Source organism: Equus caballus, chromosome 4, assembly GCF_041296265.1.
Source record: "Equus caballus isolate H_3958 breed thoroughbred chromosome 4, TB-T2T, whole genome shotgun sequence".
Taxonomy (NCBI): domain Eukaryota; kingdom Metazoa; phylum Chordata; class Mammalia; order Perissodactyla; family Equidae; genus Equus; species Equus caballus.
The window spans coordinates 43,280,482-43,307,705 of NC_091687.1; the positions used below are offsets into that span (position 1 = coordinate 43,280,482).

The 27,224-nt window shown below is 39.4% G+C and overlaps 1 protein-coding gene across 4 annotated transcripts in view; it reads left to right on the forward strand.

Annotated features, from left to right (window-relative positions):
- DYNC1I1 (dynein cytoplasmic 1 intermediate chain 1) overlaps positions 1 to 27,224 on the forward strand; it is a 282,836-nt gene that overhangs the window by 11,868 nt on the left and 243,744 nt on the right. For all 4 annotated transcript variants that reach the window (XM_023639239.2, XM_023639242.2, XM_023639240.2 and 1 more), the window contains exons 2-3: positions 18,081 to 18,197; positions 24,804 to 24,918. In XM_023639239.2, the coding sequence (XP_023495007.1) occupies positions 18,090 to 18,197; positions 24,804 to 24,918 (223 nt within the window). In that variant the 5' untranslated portion in view covers positions 18,081 to 18,089. The remainder of the gene's footprint in view (positions 1 to 18,080; positions 18,198 to 24,803; positions 24,919 to 27,224) is intronic.

Here is a 27,224-nt window from a genome sequence, read left to right on the forward strand (position 1 = left end):
GAAACTTCAAGTCTCCTATTCTTTTTACATTGCAAAGAACAGAAAACTGCGAGATTACTTGGAGGACAGAGTTCCCACCCTGAATGCTTATCTTATGCAAAGGATTTGTTACAAGTGCTAAATTACCTATTTTGAGCTCTTAATTTCTCTCTTTTTCATTATATTCAGCAAAGGGGTGATATGTAAGAGGAGTGTTAATTCTAGTTGTTTGCATTGCTTAATTCATTTGAATAGATTGGATTGGTTTAATGTGGAAATAATTGGATTTTTTTTCAAGACCCTTACATGTTTTGAAAATAAATAGCTTTCTTCCGAAGTGAGGCAGGACCAACCAGCAGAAACAGTTGACCTGAGTTATGACCTGAGAGTGTAGCACCAAACATACACCTTTCCAGCCTGTACCCCATTGCACCCCTGCTACCTTGAACCCATTTGACCATACACTACAGTCCGGTTGAACTGTTTGTCATTTCCCAAACACAGGCTGCCACCTCTTGTCTCTGTCATTTCACTCAAGCTCACTCTTCTCCACAGGAAATGCTTCTCCAGTTCACATCCTACCCACATTTCCATGGCTGGCTCTTGTGGCCCCTCCTTCATGAAGCCCACTGCATGCTCCAGTTCCTGCATGCTCTCTTTCTGCTTTAAACCTTTATCATGTACTTATCCCATCCTCCCTTGCAATGGTGCTAGTGTTTTCAGACCCTACCATATTACAAGCTTTTTGAGACAGATGTTATCTTAATCATTTGTGTAAGTCTGACAGCACCCAGAACAGCACTTAGCACTTTGTAGGGGCTCAGTAAGCACTCATTAAATTGCATTAACATAAAGATAAATTTAGTATTGAGGAGCCAACTACTTGGGTTCCCTGGCTCTTAGTAAATTAGAAAAGTTGGTTGATGAGTGTGCCTCTCCCTCCTTTATGAGGGTATGGAGGACCTTACTCAGATATCCGAGGTATTCTCATATCTCCTTCCCTCAGGTAAGTCATCCCACCTTCCCTCCCTTCTGCCCACTGCTCCCTTCCTGCAAAGAGTCACTGTGCAGCAGGGGCTGGAGCACTGGGGAGAAGCACGTTCTGATCTGCTAAAGGAATTTGGGGTTAGGTGACTGTATGTGCATATGTGTGTGGATACACTCATGTGCTTAGAACTTGAACAGGTGACACTCTTGGGCATCAACATTCTTATCTGTAGTCAGCTGTCATATTGCAGCTGTGGCGACAGAGATGCGATCGGGGCCAGCCAGCAGTCTGCTATACAGATAGGCAGGATTAAGGTCTGAATCTTAGTTTTGAGGGTCTAGATATTAGATTATTCTTAAGTAGCCAAAATTCTCTAGCAACTTATTGGTGAATTCACACAACCCAATGCAAGTGTATGTCTTATATTGGGCCACAAACATTAAATGCCAACTTGCTGACTTGCCAGGAGAAACCTAACTTCCCATGGGATCACAGTGCCCTTGCTTATAGGTCAGTATTTTGAACTCTTCTGAGAACTTAGGTTATTTGGGGCTTTGTATCAGAGGTCTGAGCTGGGCACAGTTGGGACTGTACTAGCCTGATGGCATTAAGGGTAACCCTAAAGACTAACTCCAGAAGTAACATGGGCACTGAAAAATCAAGCAGGTGATCCAATTATGTAATAAATTCAAAATGGCCAGGAAGGGAGGCAGAATCTAGGTGTGGCAGTAATATGGCAATTGAGGACACCAGATCCCAGCAAAAGGGTTGAGAGGGTGGGTGAGGGAGCAGACCTAGGAGAATCCCAAAGCCCATGGAGCTTTGACCATTTTTATAGAGAACTAGGCTGAGGGAAGAGGAAGGGGCTCACTCAGGCACATTTTGAAGCCAGATTTGTTCATTCACTCGACAAACATTTATTGAGTATCTACTCTATACCAGTCACTATTCTAAGTATTGGCAATATATCCGTGAACAATATGGACAAAATCTCTGCCTTCAATGGAGCTTAAATTCTAGGAGGTGGGACAAACAATCAGAAATACTGAAATCTGTTATAGAACATGTTAGGTGAAGAAAAATAAGGCAGTGGAAAAGACCTGCTAATGCAGGTGCAGTGGGGAGAGTCGTTTGCCCTTTTAAAATAGGGTGGTCAAGGAAGGCCTCAATAAGAGGAAATTTCAACTGAGTTTTGAAGAAGCAAGTCATTCAGATATTTAGGGAAAAAAGTCTCTGAGGTGGGACTGTACCTGACGTGTTTGAGGTACAGCAAGGAAGCGTGTCTGGAGATGAGATCAGAAAAGTAATGGGGCTGGATCATGCGGGGCCACGGAGGCCAGTGTAGGACTTTGTCTTTTACTCTGAGATGGGAGCCATTGGAGAACTTTCTATAGAGAAATGACATGATTTGACTTGTGTTTTAAAGAATTACTGTTGCAGCTGAGAATAGACTGCAAGGGGGGCCAAGGGTAGAAATGAGGAGACCATTCAGGAGGCTTTTGCAATAATACAGATGAGAGATGATGGTGGCTTGGACAGGGTGATGGCAGGGGAGGTGGGGAAAAGTAGACAGATCCTGGAAATACTTGGAAAGTAGAGCATGAATAATTTGCTAACAGATCAGATGTAACAGAAACCAGGGATGACTCCAAGATGTTTGGCCTGAGTTAACTGGGATGCTGGAGTTGCCTTTAACTGAAGTGTGGGAGACTGAAGGTTGGATGTTCGTGGAGCCAGAGCATGGGGAGCAGTTGTCACAGCTGATGTTTCAAGATGGTGACTCTCCTAACAGATGTACAAGAAAGATGACGTCAGCTGGTCAGGCCGTCCTTTTCCCTGCACACAAAACCTGAAAAATTCACACCCCTTTTTTTGTCATTTCAGACTCCACTCTCCTTTAATTATAACAGTTTTTATAGTTGTTCACTACTAATTATGTGGTGGTTTTCCATTACATTTGGTCAATCCTAGCTGTGCTGTTTTGGTATTGTTGTCATCGTTTTGAAGTGGGAGATGTCGTGTGTTTTAAGATAAGGTCTATCTAGTTTAACTCTCAGAAAGTGATCATGCTATATTTCCATTACTTCCAAGTTTTTGGATAGTACCTACTATCCTCATCTCCCACCACCCCCTAATGTTGTCACTCAAATTGGGCAAATCACTTTTGTGTCTCCACTCTGCTACTTCCCGGGGCTGTGATTGGGTGGCAAAGCTTTAAATGCAGTGTTGTTCAATCAAGGAATGGTCAGGATTGGGGACAGCCTAACCAGAGTAGCAAAGGAGATGGATGTGTTCACGTAAGTTACTACTTACTTTGGATAATTTGTTACTCCTTAGCATGGTCTTGAAAATTGAAATGTAATTCTTCTTTCACTTCAATTCTTTCTGCCAAAATTGGTTTTCTTCCAAAGCTAATATATACAAGCCTATATCCTATTTTCACTCAAAGAGACAGATGGTTGAAACTGACTCTAGCTACATTTCTTTTTCAGTCTTGTTAAAAAATACACATGATTATCAGGAGAGTTTAAGCCTTTTAGGACTGGTTGAGAAATCTGTTCTGAATGCTACCTCATACCACTGAGTTATCCATTCATATACAGAATGCTGTGTGCTGGGCCAGGCTAGGGACCTTGCAGCCAAGCTTTTCAGATGGGTATTTGCTTTCTAAAAGGAATATAAAGGTTGTGCTGACGGGACAAATAGCAAATACCCAAATCCTAGGGTCAGTCAGCATTTTTGCTGACATGGGCTGCAGGAAATATATCATGGTCCTGCATTTTCTGGCAGTATTGATTTTCTACACCCTTATGGGCATACCAGGTAGCTGGAAAAGCACGTTAATCTTTGTAATTACATCCGCCTTGATGTGGTTGTGCCTTGAAGTATCCAGGGATTTATTTTGTGTTTTTTTCATTTTCTTTCTCTGGTAGGTTTAAACATAGAGCTGAGTTTGTTTTGGTCATTTACAGTAGAGCTTCCTGACCAGTGCTCTGCAAATGGATTATAGGTTACATGTATGCCCGAATGTTACCCTTTTTGCCCTCAGTGTAGTCAGAGCCCAGGTCAGTCTCCTGTGGTAGTGAACAGCTTTCTCTGTTCGCCCCAGCATGCTGTGCAAATATCATCGTGATCTATGGGTGTCATGTAATGCAAAATGTTGCCTGAGAAAGGACAAAGGTAGAGATAAATTTATAATTTAAAATTTACCAATTTTAGAATTGATGTACCCCAAGGTATTTCAAACTCTTTTAACTTCAACTAACAATAACAAATACTATTTAAACAAAACAACAAATATATGTATATCCAAAACAAGTTCTGTGAAACAATAGTTGCCCTTTCCATGTGCAGTGCATTTTAATAGTTCTAATCTGTCAATCACAAATATTGCTACTTGTGATACTAACTAACTTGATTTTGTAACTCACCAGTGGGTTGCAGCCCATGTTTAGAAAGACTGGTGTAGTGTGTATTACAAGCTAGGAATACATGATCTGGTCTCGTACTTGCTCAAATCCTTCCGTGTTTCCCTGTTGCTCACAAAGTTCAGACCCCTTTAAAGTATGGCCTAGCAGACCTTTGGCTGGAGGGCGACCAACCTGTCCAGGTTTGCCTGGGATTTTCCTGGTTTTAGCATTGGAAATCCTGCATCCAGAGAACCCCTTCACTTCTGTGCAAACTGGGATGGTCAGTCACCCAGCCTTTGGGATCTGATCTCTGGCTGCGTTTTCATCATCTTCCTCCATCTTCTTTGGTACTCAGTGCTCCATCAATATCAAATTACTTGTCCCACAGACTGTCCCTTCTCTTTCCTACCTCACCACCTTTGTCCATGCTTCCCTCTGCCTGGGATGCTATCTTCGGGTCTGATCTTCCTCCATGATGGTTTGTTAAGTCACCCACTCTGAGGAGCCTTCTCAGTGCCTTCTGGTGAGCACAGTAGTGTTCAGACTGCTTTGATTTATGGGATCTTTGGTAGCTCTTTGTTTTTCTCAGCTGTCTTCTTCTTCATCACCTGTAGAACAAACATGAGAAGGAAAGCTGCTGACATGAAGTGGGTGACTATGGCAAAGAAAGAATACAAAGGAAATGGAATAAACCAATATAAATGCTAAGGCCAATAGAGTGGGGTAAGGGAAGATGAGAAAAACGAAATACAGACATATGCACTGGTTAGGAGCAAGTGCTCCGGAGACTTGGGTTTGAATCTTGGCTTTTCATATGTCAAAGTTGTTGATTTGGGTATGAGTATAGAGCATGATGTTAGCAGGTCCCTTCTCTACATGTGTTTCTCTGCTCATCATAACTTCAACAGGAACTGCTGGTCCTTAAAATTAGGTAGGCTTAATTACAAATTCACAAGTATTTTGTAGTTAATTTGGGAGGATATTGAATTAAGTGGTTTTAAGATGTTGAGATATCTTAACATATTTTTAGAAGATTAAAACAAATCGACTATGTGAATATATTACTGATTTATATTGAGAAAATCTATTTTTATTTTATTGTTTAAGCATTAAAATTTTTCCTTTCCTTATTTTTGTTAATGTGCCTTGATTTTATCTCCTTTAGTATGATAGTTTAAATTTGCTCTTATTTGTGAGTCACAAAAAGGGCAGCTTGAATTTGCCTGTGTTCTTGATCAGGATAGAGGGCTCGCTTTAGGCAGGCCTGCTGTCCAGGGCTGACTTGATTTAACTTTGCTGCACAGAAAATCTGGCCCCTTTATAGAGAGAGCAGGCCTGGGACTCAGAGTCAAAGCTAAAAGTGGTCTTGTCTGAAGATTTGCTTGTTATCAGTCATTTTAAAGATCAGTCCCACAGGTTACCTGAGAGTTGTTTATTTTTAGACATGTTCATTTCTCATCTTAGCAACTCAGAGAAACAGCTTCAAGTGCAATAAATAGGTGGCTCTGTTCCAAAGCACTGATATTTTTATATCACTTTTAAAGAGAAAGCCCAGCTATCAGCATGATGATTTATCCTCAAGACATTTTGCACAGTAGATTCTAGATTGCTGAACTTGGTTGAGATAAACAAATTTGGTTGGTTGAGATAAACAATAGAGGCTGTCAATTATAAAGTGAACGGATTTTGCTAAATAATCCTTTTAGAGTCAGAAAACCAAGATTAAAAATGTAAACCAGGCAGGGAAAAATTATATGGTAGTGATTTAGGAAAAGATAGTTCAATGGATGAGGCAATGCTAGGATTACATGTTTTTTGCACATTTGTACTAATGGGTAAAACCATCAATTCCCACCCATGGGAATGGAAATAGATTGCATAATAAGAAAAGACGTCTCTGAGTTTGGTCATTTAAAAGCTTAGTGCACCAATATAATTTGTTGATAATTGGAAAATTCCTGACAGTGAAATTGTAGAAGATTTCACATTTCTATCTAATGGTTGTTTAGTAGTTCAAGAGACATTTCCCGAGTCCTGGCTCCCAGGCACTAGAAGTACAGAGATAGATTAGACCTAGTCCTTCCCTTTGAGGAGATTTCATCATAAAAGGAGGGAAGAATCACGTCAACAGAACATAGCCATGCAGTGAGGTACGTGTTCCAGCAGACATGCACAGGGTTCTCTAGGGCCAACAGGGAGGCATGCTCGGCCCAGGCTTGATGCCCTAGGAGGCCTTTCTGAAGGGGATGTGATTGAGCTGAGACAGAGAATAGGACTCATCAGGTAATGAATGGTGAGAAGAGCATTTCTGGAATTTGCAACGGTACAAAGGAAGGAAACAGCTTGATATATGCCAGTACCATGTGAATTAGGGAATGGAGGGATATGTGGATGGAGAGATGAGCAAGAAGAGCATTTATGTGCTTTGATAGGGAGTTGGGACAAATTTAGCAACTAAAAGGGAGTCACTGATGTGTTTTAGCAGGGGAATGTACTCATCAGGTTTGAGTGATGGAAGGCTCACACTGACAGTGTGGAGGATGTCGAGGATCAGTAGGGAGCAAGGTTAGCATGGAGACAAGAAGATCGGTTCAGAGAGTACTGCAGTGCTCAGATAAGCAATGTGAAGCCTGGCATTGGGCAGTGTGAATGGACATGGCTAGGCAAGGGCAAGCTTGGAAGTATTAGGTGGTAAAATTGAGAGGACTGGTGAAAATTGACTGGGAGGGTGTGGTGACTTCAAGGATTCTGGGGCTGATCAAGGAAAAGACAGGGCCACAGGTGGCAGCATTGCATGACATGCTTTATTGTGTGGTACTTGCATAGTATTGCGTGAGATGGGAGGTCTCTCACAGCAGGGGACCTTCCAGAGACAACAGCATGGGGCCACCACCCACGAAGGGAAGAGGGAATCAGAGAGCGAGGCCTTGTGTCTAAGTGATGCGGCAAGGCTCCCCGCTGGCTCTGGGTGAGAGAGCTCCAAAGGGCGGTGGCTTAAGGTCTCTTCTAGCCACAGGGTTTGTCTTATCTATAGTAGCAGATATTGGGTGCAGATTTGCAGGGTATGCAAAGCAGGTGGGCTCTAACTGGCTAAAAATATGCTTATTTGACCTATATTTAAAGCAACTGGATGGGTAGAAATTTGGTTTTGGCGCTGGAGAGCTTTGAGCTAATGGTCCTAGCCTGATGTGAAGAAGTAAACAACATGGGTGCCAATACACAGGGGCTGTCTTTAATCAATTTATATAACAGCAAGTGTTTATGGACTGCCCACTGTGTGCCCAATATGAGGCTGAGGAGCTACTGTGCAAGTTCCAAAGGAAGCTTATTGCATCACTGTCTGTGAAGAAGTCGTGCCTTTCCACGCGCTCCTTGAGAGTGCCCGTTTAGATGGAGAAGCTTCTTTCTCTTTGCCTCTAGGAGCACACGTGGGTAATCTCATACTATAAAAGGTGTGATGTGGTGGCCTTCTTTATTTGGCTTCTTTACCTCACACCTGGCTCAGGTGTAGCAAGTGCTAAATCCTTCCCGTCTGTTTTGGCCCAAGGTCAGATGTTTCTGTACGATCCTTTGTGCGAGGCCTCACTTCATTCTTCACTCCACTTTTCCTTGTGGTATTCCCCAGAGGCCTCCTGTCTCCTTTCTTCTGATTCTGCTTTCCAGTTCTTTTTCTGCCCTAATTCTTAGGAACTCAATGCCAAAATACTGCCCTCTAGTTGTCTACACTGTTCCATCTTTGGTTTTATGCACTTTCAAGGATACTGCTTGAAATGCTTATTTCCTGAGGACTCTTGATATCATCTAAGTGTTTTCTGGGGGAAGATACTTGAAGATATGAATGACTGCTTTCTCTTAATTGAGGAACAATTCCTTTTCCTAAGAGAAGTATGTTGAGTCTCTAAATTGGTGAAATGCACTGTAGGGGTCAGAAATAACTCAAAATTGTCCAGAACTTTTTGGCGAAGATGACAATGGCTTGTGTGTCCTTTAAGTTTTAAGGGCTCTCATCGCTAGTCTGTTAACTAGATGAGAGGGCAGATACTGTATGGATTGATTTTTCTCTCTAGCATAATGGGCCTCTGTGCTGAGAGCTTGAGAGTCTATCCTGTTTAATGTGCTGCAATTGCCAATGCTCGAGTTACAGCTTCAGCAGTACAGCTTGGGTAGCTCAGAATCAGGAAGCAGTGAAAGTAGGACTAGAGACAATATGCAGACACAACAATCTTAAATATAGCTCACACATCCAACAAGAGAGATACTGAAGGCTTAATTTAAAAATATTGCCTGATTTCCTAGTCAAGAACTAACCCAATATGAATAAAATTAAGAGGAGCCTGGAAAAATCAACATAGGTGTTTAACTGTATTCTGTACTGAGATTTTTTTCTCCCCTCAAACGTTAGTTCTCTATTGACATAAATAGGTCTTTCATATGCAGATGAAACTCTTTCAGGGCTTGTGACTCCCCAGTAGAACTGTATTGGCTTTGGTGGTGAGGTCGGAATTTCAGAGGTGAAGCCTTTTCTCCTGGTGTCAGCTCTCCCGTGCAATTTACGTTTACTGCCACCAGGTGGTGAGAGAGAGTGATTGCAAGATTGGACTGGAAGCAGACTGATCAGGATCCACCGTGAAAGCCTTTTGTTTAAGAGCTTTCTTTTGACTAAAAAGAGTAAAATCTTGAATAAGTAAACACTGAACGAGAAGATTATTTAGTAAAAGTATTCAAGAATAAGGAGATCTGGTGTTTCCGGTTCTGACCCCTCCACTTAATGGTTGCGAACTTAGATAAGTGCATCTCAGTTTCCTTATTTATGGGTAAAATACTGGTACTGGCTTATATAATCTTTGGAGTTCTTGTCCTGTAACAAACATGTTTAACTGTAATTGTTAATACAGCAAAATTAAAAGAACACAAGAATAACTTTTCACGTAACAGAGAAGTATCCATTTTATTAACAACCGTCAAAGGCCCGTTTTTGTGTGTGTGTGTAGAGCGGGAGAAGAAGAATGGGGGCTGAGAGGATTCTCAGTTTGTTTGGCAGAGGCGAGTGAGAAATGAGAAATCTTCCACATGTAGTTTTATAGAACCTTTTCTTCAATACCTCACTCTTTCCCCAACTCCAGTTTTCCTTATGCCAGATCCAGAAATCTTAGATCTTCCTGGTATTTCTAAATCATTACAGTTATATATTTCTAAATCATTATAGTTTCTTACTCAATCTGAATTTTCTGTGTGCAATGATTTTACTGCTGTGTCTTTTGCTTTTTCTTTCCTGCAAAAGAAAGAGCTCTAAGCCCCTCTGGTAAGATTACTTATCTAAACACTTAGCAAAATTTTGTTAAGTAAACGTCTCTATAGGCTTTAGTATCAACTCCGTCTTATCAGAAGTAGGTTAAGTGTGGTTTGAGGATCCCTGGGCATGCCAAGACGTGTTCAGGGATCTGTCAGGTCAAAACTATTTTCTTAATGATGCTTAAATGTTATTTGTCTTTTTCACCGTATTGACATTTGCAATGATGGTATGAAAGCAATGGTGGGTAAGACTGCCAGTACTTTAGCAAGAATTGGGACAGTGGCACCAAACTATGCTAGTAATGGCATCAAACTTCACTGCCACACACCCGCAGTTTAAAAAAACAATTTCACTTAAGAATGTCCTTCATGAAGCAGAAAAAAATATTAATTATATCAAGTCTGTACCCTTGAACATGTCTTTACTAAGTGGCAAATGGGAACACGTTTAAGGCACTTCTGCTGCCAACCAAAGTTCAGTGGTTGCCTCGAGGAGAGCATTTGTGCAATATTTTGAGTCTTGAGCTGACCTAGCTGTCTTTTTTCATGAAACACTATTTTTTATTTGAAAGGACAATTCATGGAAAACTATAGTTATTCAGTCTTGGGTATTTAGCAGAAATTTTCTCAAAAATTAATGCATGGGCTTGTCACTTCAAGAACACAGTTGACAATATTTGTTGCTAATGATAAAATTTGAGCTTTCAAGCAAAAATTGGAACTTTGGAAAACTTATGTCTGCACCATGAGCTTTACCATACTGAAAGACTTTTCTGAAGAGTATAGTAGTGATATTATGAAATTCTGTTTTTGGATATTGTACAGTAAAATGTGTCAGCGTTTGAGAAGTCTGCATAATTTTCTAAATAACCAAGGCATGATGTTTTAAAATCCTGCATGGATAGTCTTAGGTGCAGTGGCATGATGGATAAAATCGTACATACATAAAAGGTTCATTCGAACTTTGAGATAGACCAGTGGATTTTAATGTAGCAGCGTGCAAAAAGTTCATTGATTGATGTGGCTTCATATTCACATTGCAACTGAACTTTAAGAAACTGTCATTTGTTGATTTTGGTGTCATATCGAAGAATATCCAGTTACCTCAAGAGGCTATTCAAATACTACTCCTTTTTCAGAATATATATTTACGTGAGACCAGATTTTCTCACATGCTAAATAGCATATCCCAGCAGACTGACTGCAGAAACAGCTATAAGAATCCACTTGAATTCTATTAAGCTGGATATTGAAGAGATATGTGAAAATGTAGAAGAATTACGCTCTTCTTGCTGTTATTTTTGTCTTGGAAAGTATGGCTATTTTTTCATAAAAATTTTATGTTAACAAGTAAGAAGTTTATTGTTGTTATTTTAAAATGAATTATTAAATAAATATTTAAAGTTTTATCAGTTTTAATTTTTAATGTGGTTAATGTTAATAGATGTAGCCCATATAAACAAAGGCTCCTTGAGGTCACTGATAATTTTAAGAGTATCAAGGGATGCTGAGACCAAACATTTGAGAACTGCTCATCTAAAGTCTAAGTAGACAAAGCCAGGGTGCCTTCCTACTATGAGACAGATTTTATTTAAAATTTGTTTTCACATTGTACTGACAGCTGTAAAAATTTAGCACGTAACCCTCCCACATCTTTCACCAGCCATCTCCTTCCTGAAACTTCTATAACCCTCTTTTTGTTGACAGTGAGATGTAGGTGTAAAAATGGGCTAATGATTGTGGTCCATGTCATTCCTTGGCCTCCCATCCAAGTGAAAGGAGGCAGCTGTATTGTCTGAGAAGCAGGCAGGTGAACTGAGGTTGTGAAAGATCAGATTTCTTGTGCGTACCTAGTGGCAGATGAAAAGTTCAATAGCTGATAGTGAAGAGCTGACAAGAGCAATTGTTTCCAGGCAGGAAAAGAGAATTTGTTTCTGGGTATTTTTTTCAGTGAGTCTGGCAACAGCTGGGCAATGATTTAAATCTCCTAGAATTCTGACTTTAAGCTTAAAAATACATTTACATATGCCAGCATTAGAAATGGAATTTCCAGCTGCTGCCAACTTAGACAACTGAGAGGAAATAGAGATCTATATTGTTCAAAAGCTAAGCCTCAGGAGGGTCTATTACTTGGCAGCTGTGTAAACAGGACTAAGCCCTTTGTTTCGCCTCTGTTAGATACTTGCTTCTAAACAGGACCAAACCATCCCATGACAGTATGTACAGAAATGAAAATGTAGACAGTAGGTCTCATTGTTGGGTTCAAGAAAAGCTGCACATTTTCCTTTCTTTATGGATGTCTGTGGACATAGGAAACGTGAAGATGATGCAAGGTTAACTGAGAAGACAAGGGCAGGTGTGAAAATGACTTTTGTTTCTTTATTCCTCAGTGTCCATGTTTTTTTCTCTCAGGTTTTCCTCCTTCCTTCGTCTCCCCCATTCTTTCCTCTAAGATTAAGACTTAGGCCCATGAACCACTTCTATGATGGAAAAGCAGCAGTGACCCTCCTTGTAACTAACTTAACTAAAGAGGAAACCATTTCTCCCTGTGCCTCTCCATCCTCTGGAGGAAGTGGGTAAGGTTGGGGAAGATGCCTACCTGGGACAGCTTGATATGTAATTCCTATGTTCAACAGAAACTTGAGAAGAATTTTACTACTAATAAGTGACCACACTTAATTTTTTACAATATTTTTTTCTTTGAGCCACACCTTTTTTTAACCATATGCCTTCTATTTTATAACCCATTTAGACTGAGAAGCTCCTTCTGTTCGCTGTGAGGTACGTTAAAATCTCGAGGAGCACAGATTGGGTTTTCTCTCTCTGCTTGTATTGCCATTGAATCAGTAACATGCTATACTTAATGTATTTCTCACTGTAACTTTTTTTATGTCTTATTTATTTATTTTATTGAGGTATAATTGATACACAACATTATTTTAGTTTCAAGTTTACAACATAATGATCTGATGTTTGTATATATTGCAAAATGATCACTGCAATGTCTAGTTACCATTTGTCACCCTACATAGTTACAGAATTTTTTTTTTCTTGTGATGAGAACTTTTAAGACCTACTCTCTGAGTAACTTTCAAATATGCAATCCGGTATTATTAACTATAGTTGCCATACTGTGCATGCATCCCCATGATGTATACATTTTATAACTGAAAGTTTGTACACTTTGACTCTCTTTACCCATTTTACCTATCCCCTATCCCCCACTTCTGGTGACCACCAGTCTGTTCTCTCTATCTATGAGCTTGGGTGGTTTTTTTCTTTTTAGGTTTAGATCATTTTTAAGTGATTATACTGAACTCTGATGACTTCAGTTATTGAATTAGGGTAGAAGTAGTGAAGGGGGAAAGACTTGCAGGGTGAAAAATAACAGTAATAATAATAATAGTAGAAAAAGAGGAGGAGGAGGAAGTGGGGGTGGGGAGAAAGAGGAGGACGAAGAGAAACAATTTTCTTAGCTGTTTAATATACGCCAGGCACGATTCTAAGCTCTTTATTTATATTGAGTTGCTTACTTGGATCAAAAGGATGGTAGTTTACTGGGATCAGAGATGGACTGAAACAAAAGTTGTGAGAACTGGGACATTGGGAAGATGGGGGGAGATGAGTTGTGAAACAAAGGGATAAAGGGTAAACCAGGGATAAAAGGAGAAATCAGAAGTAGGGAGTTGAAATTTGAAAAAAGTTATGGGGGTTGGGGATTGGTGTGTGGAATCCACGGTGAATGGAGTAGGTGATTTGAATTTTGGGATATCTGTTGTCAGGTGGGGGTAATTTGGAAGACAAGGAAAGAAAGGAGGTGAAATGGAATCGTGCTCAGTGAGAATAAAATTGGAGAATTTGCAGGAGAGCAAGAGCTCAGGATGCAGACGTCAGAGGAGGTAGGAGGCATGAACTGGGCAAATTAAGGTGGGTTGTAAGAGAGTGCGGGCAAGAGGAATCCCACCAATGGAACACTAATTCAGAATACGTGTCTCTGCTATGAGGAGAGGTGAGCAGGCATCATAAACATTCATCAACTGACCCTGGAAGGGATGGAGCTGGGGTGAGCCTGAGCTGTAATTATTCCTAAGCCAGGGTAGAGTTAAGCCATGATTGGCTGGTGGGTGGTTGATGATCAGACAGGGAGGAGTAGGTTGATGACCAGACAGGCAGGAGACTTACACTCAGAGGCACTTTGGATTTATCTACTTTACTCCTTACCATTTTTACATGAAAGAGACCAACTTTTTATGTGTATGAAGTAAGTGGGCAATAATTAGCAGCAGGTGGCTCTGACTCTTATTTTCTAAACTGAGAGCATCAGAATAGCCTTTGCAGTGACCTACATTAGCCACAGGAAGCTCTATAACTCATGTTCCCCATGCTTTGCTCCTCAATTTGCTTTGTTTGATGTCCAGGGAGATTTAGTGGGTCAGACTGGCAAACCCCTTGGGAAAGCCTGTGGAGTTCAGTGCTGCCTCTGCATTTAATGCCACCATTTCAGCCATGTCACAATGTGTAGAGGCCCATTCATTTACTCTAATGGGTACTTTCCAAACCCTTTATGAGGCATTCTCTTGAGATTTCTTATTCTCCTAGGGGTTGATGCAAAGTGTCTATTTTGGAGTAGATCCAAAAAATCAATAAGTGGAACGTACTCTACAGCTGTCTTTTACCATTGTGGCTCTGCTACTTTTAAAAAGCGAAGTGTGTTATTTGAAACATCACAACTTAATATATATATTTGAAAGTTTCCTTGGTGTTTTTTTTGTTTATTTCAAAAATATTGGCTCTATGGCTTGTAACACAAACTTAAATGACCAACATTGTCAGACATATTTATCAGTTGTTGGAAGAACTTTGCCCTTTGCAGAAACATACTGAGAATACACCTTACTTCTCTCTTGTGAATGAACTTCTTCATGAGAAAATCACAACAAATACAGGTTGTTCTCATTACATGCTTTGCTCCTTCGTGACAGCAATATATAGCTGAAGTTGTGCCAGGCCCTTTTGATAGACTGGGGAAAGGTAGGAAAAAATTGAGGAAATGTGGAGGAGAGGGAACCTTTTCAGAGTTTTCTGCCTGCTTTCAGCATGGAATGACACAATTATTGCTTTAACAGTGATTTTTCTGATTGGACGTTTCCTTTTTTAGTGAATATTTTCCCTTATATTATTTTTGAAAAATCGTGTCTTAACATTGAATGTCAGCAAAGAATATACTGTCAACCTAATGAAGAGCCCCCTTCTTACATGAGCCCTCTCCAATACCCTTGGAAGGATCCTAGAAATGTGTTCACATGGTCATTTAGTTTTTGACAGAAGAAAAATGTCAAAAACATAAATCAGATTGGCCCCCATTGGGGAAGAGTATATGTAACTTCTCAGATGGCTTCTGGAATTAGGTTGTTATTTTCTCCTGCCAGGATTTTTGCTCATTGGTGTTGAAAATTATTGGCAAACAGTATTTTAGTGATAAACTTGACTTTTGTCAGTTCTATGGCTTCTCTTTAAAAAGAAAATCAGAAGGTCTAACTGCTTAGATTCATATTCTTCCATGTCAGCTGTCAGGTGGAGCTGAGGAGAGCTGCCTCCTTCAAGAATGATGTTTCTTCCCTGGCTGGCCTCAGTCACTGCTTTGCTCCCTCGTGTTATCTGCCTGGTTCCTGTGGGACTTTGAATTTGTGACTCAGGTTTAAACAGTCCTTTCTAAGTGGATGACTCTGAACTCTATCCACAGCTCCAGTCCCCATCCAACTTCTCATCCTGTCTGTAGTATTGTACCTATGCATTCTTTCTTCCCAGAAGTCCCGTTGACGTCCAAATTATGACATGCTGGAAGTTTTTGCATTGTCTCCTCCTTTGCCTTCTCTTCCCAACTTCACTGCCATCCTCTTTACTCTCTCAAAGTTGAATTGTTACTGAATCTTTCTCTTTTGCTTCCATATCTAAAGGCTACCAAGAGTTATTTCTTCCTTCTTGACTGTGCTTTTGTTAGTCCACATTCCGTACATTCTGTCTCTACAGTCACCCGCCATCCCAGTGCAGGTGCAGTCGATCCAGATAGATGGTGGCACCAGCCTCCCAGCAGCTTGCCTTATTTCTAGTTTCTGCTTCTATCTGTTTTCTAGGCAGGGACAAGAATAGGCTTAAGCAAATTCCGTTTTCATTTTGTCACTTCCCCTTTTAGAAAGCTGCTATGATTTCCCATCCTTCAGTATACCAAGTGGAACTCACTTTTCTGTTTTCCAAAGGCTTCACCAATTGCCTCCACATATGCATTCTTACCAACTAATGTTTATATTTCTTGACTTCATTTCATTCACATCTCTTGTACTCAGCCTGCTGGTTCCCTCTTCGACAGGTCTTTGCTTAGCCGTATCTTTGCTTCCTTTGTTAGTTCCTGACCTCATTTGATATCCAGTTCAAATTCCACCCCTTGCTCAAAGCTCACAGTCACCCACCCAAGTACCAGATCTTGGTTATTCTTTTGCTCTGCATTCCTTCTGAACTTGTACATTGGGGATCAGCAGAGTGTAGTAGTTCAGAGCATGAACATGCTTGAATTTAGGTTCTGCCAGGTATTGACTATGCAGTTGTAGGTATTGCTGAGCCTCCTTTATCTGCATTGCAAAAAAGACATTAATATTAATACCAGTCTCCTTGTGTTGTTGTGATTAAATGCAAAAATAAATGTAAAGTGACTGGCATTCAGTAATCAATATACCAATATCTTAGAGAACATCTCTGGCCACACCACCATGCCCACAAAGTTGCGTTATACACTCCTTGAAGGAAAGAATTTGGTTTTGCTCGTATTTGTACTCTGATGTCTAGGAGACTGCTTAGCACAGATTAAATATTCAACAAATATTTGTTGAAAAATTAAGACACAGTGTGGCCCTGAATGGCAGAGATTGATTATTGTGGTTATTGTTGTTATTATTTCACAAATCTTTGCCATTACACTGTGAGCAGGAATATGCATAGTAGAAACAGTACACTTCCCAACTGTGTATTCATCTGAAAGTGTGTCTTAGGATGACTATAGGGTCTTGATTACCTTCTAAAGACAATGGCAGGAAGTTTAAGGGATTTTCATTATTTTGTATTTTTTGGTTCTTTTTGGCCTTCACTCTATCATCTACTTAGGGATACATTATATGTTTATCATAGTTGCAGACAAATAACATGCAAATGAATACTCATGACATATGTGGTTAGTTTTGGGTTTTGTTTTTTTTACTTTATTTTAGGAATTTAGATCAGAAGGAATTCTTTATTTCTCAATGTTTCAATTTTCTTAGTTTCTAGTTGGGAACATAAAAGAGACAAATATAGTCATTGGTAATTGGTGAAAGTCTTCTCCAAACTCATTTTATTTGAAAATATTTCCCTCACCATTAACATTAAAATTAAATCTCATTCTTTGGGGCTGGCTTGGTGGTGCAGCAGTTAAGTGTGCACATTCCGCCTCAGGTGGCCTGGGGTTCACCAGTTTGGATCCTGCATGCAGGCCTACGCACCACTTGGCAAAAACCATGCTGTGGCAGACGTCCCACATATAAAGTAGAGGAAGATGGGCACGGATGTTAGCTCAGGGCCAGTCTTCCTCAGAAAAAAAGAAAGAAAGAAAGAAATTAAATCTCATTCAGATAAATTTTCCCAAGAACTTGCTATGGTGTTATCTTCTATTTTATTTGTTCACAAGCATCTTTTGCTTTGAAAAGGGGAAGTGCAAGGATAAGCAATATTGCATTCAGTATGCAAATGAAAGTTTTATAGAAATAGGGTTTTACTGGAGATGAAATTAATTGTGACAGTTCAGGAGGAGTTTTACAGAAAAAGAAGATTAACATGTTATGTCTTCAGTGGCTGTCTTCCCTGATGTATATAATGAAATGAAATCTCTATGTGCTCAAGCTTAGTGGAGGAATGTTTTTTGAGTCCATAGAAATTTAAGCAAGTTATGTCTCTAAGGGTTTATGACAGCATATTTTCTTTTCTCAGTATGATGAGAAATTGGTCCATTATCGTCTAAATTGGAAGTCATGATGATGGTTCTTTTTTGACTCTCTTATTTATTTTTTGTTTGTTTGTTAAAACAACTTCTACAGAAAATGAGTTGCTTGTTCTGAAGTAGGTTGCTATTATTCTTCAGACCAAAATAGACTATAATGTGATGTTTCTTCAAGTATTTATGTGTACCTAAAAGGCGATGATTTCATATAGCATGAGACCAGATGTAACTTAATTTGTTTCTTTGATTCTTTGACATAGGCTAACTAATGCAACTTGTTATTGCCAAAAAGTCATACTTTCAAGCTAGATTCCTTTTGAATGATTCTTGCAATGCTAATACAAAAAGGTTATTTTTATATATTCACTTTTTTTTCTTTTCCTCCAAGGAAACCAACATGTCTGACAAAAGTGACTTAAAAGCTGAGCTAGAGCGCAAAAAGCAGCGCTTAGCACAGATAAGAGAAGAGAAGAAACGGAAGGAAGAGGAGAGGAAAAGGAAAGAGGTAAATCCTGAGTGCTGGGGTGTTGTGGGAAAAAAGGAAAATCAGTTGTTTCTGAGGGGCTGGTCACATGGATAAAGAGATCCTCTAAAAGCATCCTTTTATGACACCTGAATAAAATGAGTGGATATCTACATACTTGGAGTGATAAGGTCATTGCCATCTGCTATGTGCTGGTCAGGCACCACCTAAATGGCACATAGCACTTGGTTCAGAGGTCCCCAAACCCACGTTCATCCCAAACTGGAATAGAATCCTGAAAGTGGTCTCTGCTATCTCTATTGTTAGAAATTCCTTAACTTTTCTGTCTCAATTTCCTACCCTTAATATAGGCGTAGTAATATGTTTATTTTGTGGGGTTATGAGGATTAAAAGAGTTAATCTTTTAAGCACTTAGTAGTACCTCGGCTATAGTTGATGCTTAATGTGTTAATTTTAAGAAAAAGTTTTTTAAAAAACTACCAGCCAGAATATTTTAGGAGAAAAATAGAAAATGATGCCAATGGATTTCCATGGTTTCCTATGTGGTTTATATTTTTCAGGTAAATAAGAATCCTAGGTCTGGTGAGGGGAAAGCTTCATTTCCCTCCCTTGTTGAGAGGGTGGATGGTGTAATAGTCTCTGGTCCATGGACATAGAATTATGACGTATTAAAGCCAGAAGAGATTCTAGAGACCTTCCATCAAAACCCCTCTTTATGCCAACAAAGCATCGGAAACCCAGAGGTGAAATATAGCTTTTCTGCCTGTCAGACCCAGGATCCAGGACTCGATTCCCAATTCAGTGTCTTGCTGTCATATCATGTTTTCTTCTACTATCTCAATCCAATAAATAATTTATTTTTAATTCTCCAATTTGTTGTGGAAATATAGAAATAGCTCACATCTTGTACAAAAACCAGATTCCAAAGATAGTTTTGAATAGTTTTCTAAGAAGGAAACTTTGCATATTGTGATATGCTTGTGTGTATTTTATAGAAACCAGAACTGCTTCCCTACTCAGAGTTTTTCTTTAAGGAAAAAGAGAATGTATTTTGATGCCTTACAATCTAAATATGTGTGTTTCATACTATAAGGGGGGGGGGACCAAAGTAACAGGTTTATAGCAATTATTTTCCAACAAAGTAAAGCATAATTGCAGTTGCATTTTCGCCTTCTGGCGTCTTGCATCTCTCCGTTCCATTACACTTTGATTGATGCTGTGGTTTATGTGTCCTTGTCAGGACACATAATGTTTTTGCCTTAGAGATCTTTGCTGTTCTATATGCAGCCTTTAAGTGAAGTGGAGGTGAGAACTGACAAGGAATGGTTATTCATTTCCATGCAAAGCCAAAAAAAGCATTAAGTTGTTATGCTTCCTTTCCTTCAAATGTCAACACTTACTGTAGTTTTAAAGCACCTGTTATCCTTTACTAATAACCAGTTTCCTTTTAAACTGACATTCTAATATCCAACTTGAATTTCATAGAATTACCACAAGATGCGATGTGATATGGGAAATTTGGTTCCAAATTATGCTGTCTGCTTCATCTTTGTCATTTTACACATTTGGGGGGAAATTACAGGCAAACAAGACTGATCGAAATAGGCCACCCTTTTTGCTTCTAAACCAAGCAGCTTTGCCTGATGGAGATTTGGCTTGTTACACAGCAGACAGACCCTGGGAGACTGGGGGCGGCAGGGGGTGGGGAATGTGGAACACCCGGACTCTAGACATTTCTGGGCCTCTACCTAATTCAGAATTAAAGTCGCATAGTCTTAGTTTCTTCATTTCTGACCTGACAGAGTGATTTAAGCCTGTGATATCCTGACCCTGCTCCATGGAATCCCATGGCAATGCAGAGTTCTAGTCTCTCATCTCAAAGTTTTTTATTCAAAAGACTCAAATGGGGCCAGATTTTGGGATCCACTGGACTACTCATCTTTGAGGTCTCTCCTGGCTTTCAGTCCTGACTCTCTGCAACCCATCTCCCCCCAAAAGATCTTTCCTCAGTTCAGTCTAAGCACCTTTTGTAGACTGCAATGGCTTGGTTTGTTTTGAGCACCCAGCGCTATAAAACACAGGGCAGTAAACTCAGCCATTATGGGCAGAGGCTTTTGAGTGGAACGTGGCTGGGAAACCTGGCTCTGCCCTTCGCAGAATGGCCTTGAGAGAGTATGGGACCTCTCTGAACCTGTTTTCCCGTCTGTAAAATGGGGAAAAGAGTGGTGCCTTCCTCGCGGAGTTCTGTGAGGATCAAAGGAAGTACTGTGGAACAGAGAAAGACACAAAGGAACTGGTCAGTAAGAAACAGCTGTTATTCTGCACCTGAGATTGGCTCCCAGGGTGGGAGAATGTGGCCCCTTAGAATGGCTACTTAGGTTTGTCAGGATCACTACCAGAAGGCCATTTTCCAAAAATGCCCCATTGTTGGAAGGGTTTTATAATTTAATGTCCTTAGTTTCCTAGGATTATAGCATTGTGTAGCTGAAAGAAACCTGGAAGTAAACTATTCTGATCCCTCTTTTTCAAATGCTGTTAGGCCCCAGAGTTCTAAGCCTTCCAGGTAGCCCCCTTTATCTCCAGTCACAGGAAGGACCCCGCTCTTCCAGCCAGTTATCCAAAGCAGAAACCTGCAGTCATTCTTTTACCACCCACTTCCCCAACTTACAATGATCATCAAGTCCTGGACAGACACATCAGCACTCTCTTTTCTCCCCCATTAAATCCACATTCCAGCCAGACTTAGCTACATATCGCGTTATGGGCCACAGTCTCTCTTGACGGGGAGTTTATGAATGTTCCCTTCCCTCTGCTTTCACTATTCTGTTAACTATGTGTCTGTCAGTTCTCATCTCAAATGTCGCTTCCCCCAGAAAGCCTTCTCTGATATCTTTCTCCACCCATAACTAGGTTAGTCTTGCACCCTATCCTTGACCTTGTCAAACTATTTCGCACCATTTACCTCTTCACTTGTCTTTCTCTCCTAATAGAGTGCAAGCTTTTGAAGACACAGTTATATGTTTTTCATTACTGAGTCAATGTCTAGCACAGATCCTGCCATGTAGTGGGCCTGCAATAAAGGATTATAGAATGAATGAATGAGTGAAAGAGTGAACACATGAACTAGTTAGGGCATGTCTAAGATGCTGGTCACAGACACCCTTTCCAAGAATCTGTAATTCTTTTCTGCAAATTTCCTTGGAAGATTCTGACTCTGAGTCTATCAGATGCTCCAGTCAACTGGCTACTGTCATTGACTCCTGAGTTTAAGATTTTCTAGTTTTTGTATTGTTTATAGAGAGTTAGAAATAGCCTTAACCTTATAGGTTTGATTTTTAACTTTATTTAGGCTTATATTTTAAATAAAACAAATTTAGAATAAAAAGGAAACAAAATGCTCTTTACTGTTAATCTGAGTGAGTGTTTTTGCTGGGGCTGAAAACTAGGGGGAATTAGGACCACCCAGGTTGATTGTCTCTACAGAATCCAGAAAACTGTGTACATGTATAAAATTACCACTCTCTGCTCCTTTGGATGTGAACTGCTTTTTGGTTGTGGTATTATGGATGAAATCTGATTATAAAATAAATATAGTGGCCACTATTTAAGACACAGACCCAATTTCATGAAAAATTGGCTTTAATGCAATGAGGTGTGCTTAATGGGGCCACCCTGAAGTTTCGTCCTGTTCTTGGCCTTCTGCCGAATTGCTGCAAGGTAGGATGGACAGAGGTTTCCTGGCCTGTCCTCACTTGTTCCTCTAATAACCATGGAACCATCTTTGGAAAAGTGAGTGACAGTTCTCAGCTGACAGGTTTTCTTTCTTTGATTATCCTCTCTGGGTCTCGGCTGTGACTACTCTTCACAAACAGAAATACCACTTGCTAGGAAAGACACCTAGCATCGTTTTAATTACTAGTACTGCAAAATCCCTCCTTATTGAATCGTTAAACTGTATTAGGATTCTGTAGTATTTACATGGGGAAAATAACAAGTTCCCTGTCTAGTACACTTGGTGTAACTGTCTTGGATGAGGTAACACTTTGTTTAGTTTAAGGTGCTAATTAGTAACAGGTAGGAACCCCTTTCATTTCCAACAAGCCCCAGTTACCTAATTTTGCATTTTTCATGGTCAACTTTGAGTGTTGATAGCTTTCCTAAGCTTCTGTTATGTCTAGGTGGACATTTGTCCTTATTAATATATGTCATTATATTGCCTGTTTCCTTAAGAATTAAAAAAGACGTAAGGCAGAGAATGAATTACAGAGGCACCTCATACTGTGGGCATGAAATTTTGGAGGTGGAGTTCAGGTGCACTATTTTTGCGCAATATCTGGTTATGCATGTTGATGTATAATTTACCTGCTAGTCTGTTTCTTGACTGCTTAATGATTGAAGTTAGAATACATTGAAAAATAACGAACAGATTCTGTGTCTTTCTGCATAGAACCTGCATGACAGAAAGTTTTAGAAAATGTGCCCTAAGTTATTTGAAAGGATAAGATTAGGCAGGTCTTTTTCTGTTCACTCTATTGAAGCTCCACTAGAACTCAGTTTCCTTACCGCTGGCACTCTGTTGTCCTTCAATAAGTTTTTGTTGAAAGAATGAGGAAAGGTTAAATATCTTTTTGTTGTTGCTAGACTGTAGAAATGGCTTTGTTGTGAGCAGTGGGTCACTGGAAGTTTAGGTGACTCCTTCCAACAGGGATGTTGTAAAGGGGTTTCCTGATGGGGTACAGTCGGTGGAAATTGGCCTGAGTGATGTGTAATTCTAAGATTCTATAGCTGTGGAATAGCAGTTACCAAAGGCAGATCTTCCTTCATTCATGCAACACATTTTTTATTGAGCATCTACTATGTGTCAGGCCGTGATCTAGATGTCAGGAAATAGTGGTGAACAAAATAAACATGGATCTCCTCTCCATAAAGCTGACAGTCCAGTTACGGCTTAACTCGTCACGTAAAACCCTACTACTCCACATGGCTCCCTAGGGGGAATTTTGCTTATGTTAGTTTCTTCATTTGTATTTCAGCTGCTGCTATGGTAATTCTCTTTCCTTTCGTGTCTCCTCTTTTCCTTCCATCCTTCTTTTAACTTTACGATATGTGGATGTTAATGGAGATCCTCATTCTGCTGGTTTCATTTTTCTCATCTTGGTTCTATCTTTCCCTCTGTTGTACGCATAAACTTTGGAACTTGTTTTAGTAGCTTAAATGTTAAAATTGGAAAAGAACGTGAACTTTGCTCTCTTCACTGAAAGAGATTAAACTGCCATTTCAGAATTTTGGGTTACGTGAGAGTGCCTGAAATCCTCTAGTACTCTCTAATGGTTCTTATCAACCCCCATCACGGCAGTTTTCCCTCTAATGACAGATACACGTCAAAAATATGAGTGCGTATTAAGCCCAAGGAGAATAGTAACAGAAGTGTCAAGCCTAGAACTATGTGCATTTTACTTAGAATCAGTGTGTAGGTTACCATCTGGGAGTGAGTCAAAAGTTGCATGAACTCTGTCTGCTTTAGACGCCATGAAGTAAATTATGCTTCACTGCTTTGAAATGTACTCTGTGCTGCTGAAGGAGGTAATATGCCTCTTAGGGTGCCCAACTTGTCCCTGGGGAGGAAGGTATGTCTGTTAACTGGATAATTGGTTTTTGACAAGCTTTAAGAGAGCTTCGCTTCTGCAATCTCACAAAGCTTTGTCGTGAGGTAGCTTGCACACCAAATAGGACGTTATCATGTTTCAGATGTGAGGCAAATGTCTCAAGTAGAAAGTGTGTTCTGAAAGAAACCTGAATGTTTAACTCCCCCAGGATCCCACCACTGACCTTCTTTAACCCTTATTTTGACTTGTCACCATCCTGTAAAAACACAAACTGGGCTTAGGATCTGACTCTAAGAGGCTCACGCAAGATGTATTTTTTTAATAGAATTTGGGAAAAGAACTTCTCCTAAATGATGTTTTGTTCTATATTTCTCTACACAATAATTTTCTCCTTTGAATTAATATGTATAATGGAAACCTTTGGAAATCAAAATTAAGTAACAGCACTTACACAATATTGTTCAGATGCCTTAGTAAACATTTTAACATGATTTATTTTAAACTATGGTAAACTTAGGTTACTGATAGAAGTAGTGTATTCTACACTTACAGATTTTCATATCTAATTTAATTTTTGAGCCAGACTCCAGTAATTCCGTGTTTGCGTAGTCCCAAACATGGGGCATGAATGTTACAAACATACACACATCAGGCACTGATAGTATGTCTTTCCAGAAGGGACAAAGAGGTCTAAAAAAGCAGGCATAATTTTTTAAAAAATCCATATCCCAGTTAGAAATATTTTGCCCTTGATGGTTTCTTCCAAACCTGGGTGAGAGAAACTTTCATACGGTGTGATAGAGGCAGGAAAAAGCCTTCATCCAAAAGAGAAAGCACTGAGTTAGTAATTATTAAATGGAGCAGTTCCAGTGTTTCTTCATCCTTTGTACACATGATTATATCTATTGAGGGCTTTTGCCTGGTCTTCGCTGCTGTGCATTTACCATTTTCAGTTTCAGTCGGGAAAAGCATGCATTTAGTTCTGTTGTTAACTTTTCTTACTGGTGTCAACTTTTTTTAGGCTGATATGCAGCAGAAGAAAGAACCTGTTCAGGATGACTCTGACCTGGATCGCAAACGCCGAGAGACAGAAGCTCTGCTGCAAAGCATTGGTATATCGCCGGAGCCCCCACTAGGTACTTAAAAGTGCTTCCTGTGACTCTTTCCTTGCATGGGATATACCATGTCCAGCGTTTACTGTTCTTTTACGTCTTTTTTTTTTTTTTTTTTAATTTTTTTAAACAATTCTGTGGCTTATGGTTCAGGTGTATTTACTTTTGGAATTGAGGGGGCTGGAAGGAGACAGGAGGACAGGTTGTGAAGTTAGCAGTTTGCTGCTTACTGACTGATTATATGGTCAACCTTCTCCAATGTGTTACTATTAGATTATTTTATCCTTGTTAAATGAGTTGCCAGATGGTAAATACAGGAAATCTTGGAATTTTTTCTTAAATTTTCTTCATTTTCATTGCTGAATCCCAGCCTCTCTCTGCCAACCTAAATACTGTGAATCTGGTTATGAACTTCATAACCACCACAGGCATAGAGTTACTCCATGATGAAAATAGAATGCTCAGTGAGAAACTTGAAGGAAAACTTACAATGGTGACAAATTAGCAGCTAATTAACAAGTTTATTTGACTTTGTTGTATATCTTGCTTTCATCGCTAACTGGCATTTTCACTGCAATACCCCTCCTCCAACTCATTCATTCCTAGTTAATTGTCATGATCTCATTTTATGACTAGGGTTTGGATATTAAACTGTTTTATTTGTGCTGAAAGTAACTTGTACATAATGTGTTTATTCTGCCACTTAACTATATATCTCTCATGTGATAAGTTATTTTATTTTTCTTTATCCACTTGCTTTCCATACGTTTCAGAGTAATCCTAAGGTGTCTGTAAAACTACATGATATCCAATATAGTAAAAAAAAAAACTTAAAAATAATACATATAAATAAATACAATATCAGATCTCTTTTTAAAAATGGTTTGTTTTCTTTTAATTCCATCATTGACTTTTATCTTAAAATAAATTTTCATTTATTTCCATAGTCACTTAAACTAAGAATAAAAATGATCCCATGTACAATAAAATGATAAATATTTATATCAATATAAATAAGAAAAAAAGCAACATATAATAAGCCTTCAAATTATTAAGTAATACTGGATAGAGTTTAATACATACACACAAAACTAAAACACTATGAAAAAGCATTTTATACTCAACTTCAATTTGTAGTAGGTAAATCATATGTAACACAATGATATAATAAGCCCCAATAAGATATTGATTGCTTTGTTTAGCTTCTTTATGCTATGGAAGATGTAAACTATGGGAGATGCGGCGATGGACCTTCTTTGAGGAGATTGACAAACTTATTTGTACTTAGTTGACAGGGATATAAATTAGATACTTTGCAATCAATTATATCTTTTGCTTCAAAATAGCCTTTGAAATTCTGGTGCAATGTGAACACTAGTTAAACACAACAGCAGTGTGTCCTATTCTCCCCTACCCTACATAAAGTCCGCAATTAAACTGTAAGAACAAATCAGTTCAATATCCCTAAACCGTGACCAAATTCTGACCTATCCCTGCATCCCTGCCAAGGGGCCCCTGCAAGGGTGGACCGCATTTTCAATTTTCATCCGTCTCTCTGACTTACCCTCTGACTTCCTGCAGAGGATAATCAGTGAATTAATTGTAGGACCACATGAAAATTCCTAGTTTCTTGACAGATATGCCATTGTGTTATAGGATTTGGACAAAATAGTTAAACCCTTTACCCTATTAGATAAATAAAAGGAAATTGCACATGATTGAAACCAAATGGGAATCTACACTTATGTATTGAAGTTTCTTTCTGCCCATCTGGCTTCTTTGGCATGTGTGATATTGAGAACCCGTTGAACTGGTCTGGCCTGGAGCCATCTTGGCTATTTGGTGCAGCTTCTATCTGAAGGACATTTGGCTTGTATCTGAAGGATAGAGAAAAAATACATTTACATTTCCTTTAGCTTTTTTCTTTTACTATTCTTGCTCTGAGATTTTCAGCTCGCGCTGACCTCAATCTTTGAACTTGTTTCTCCTGTCATCAGAATGCAGTTTACTTATGTGCACCTGGCAGCACCTTCTAGAGCTGCCAGAGGCAAAGGAACACAAGTCCCAAACACAGTAAACAGCACAATGGGATGAAACTATTAATTAAATGTAAAAATAAAGCAGCCTGGCATTTTCCCTTGTTTTGAAAGAGATTTTTAAATTACCAGGTTCAACATTTACCCTTTCCCTATGTGTCACTTAGTCTCTCATAGCAAATGCAATTTGTACTCCACGGGCCGTAGATTTCCCTCCAAATGCAGACTTAAAACAGACTTGGTGACTCTCCTTGAATATTTGAAATTATTCAGAATCACTTATTTCATACAATC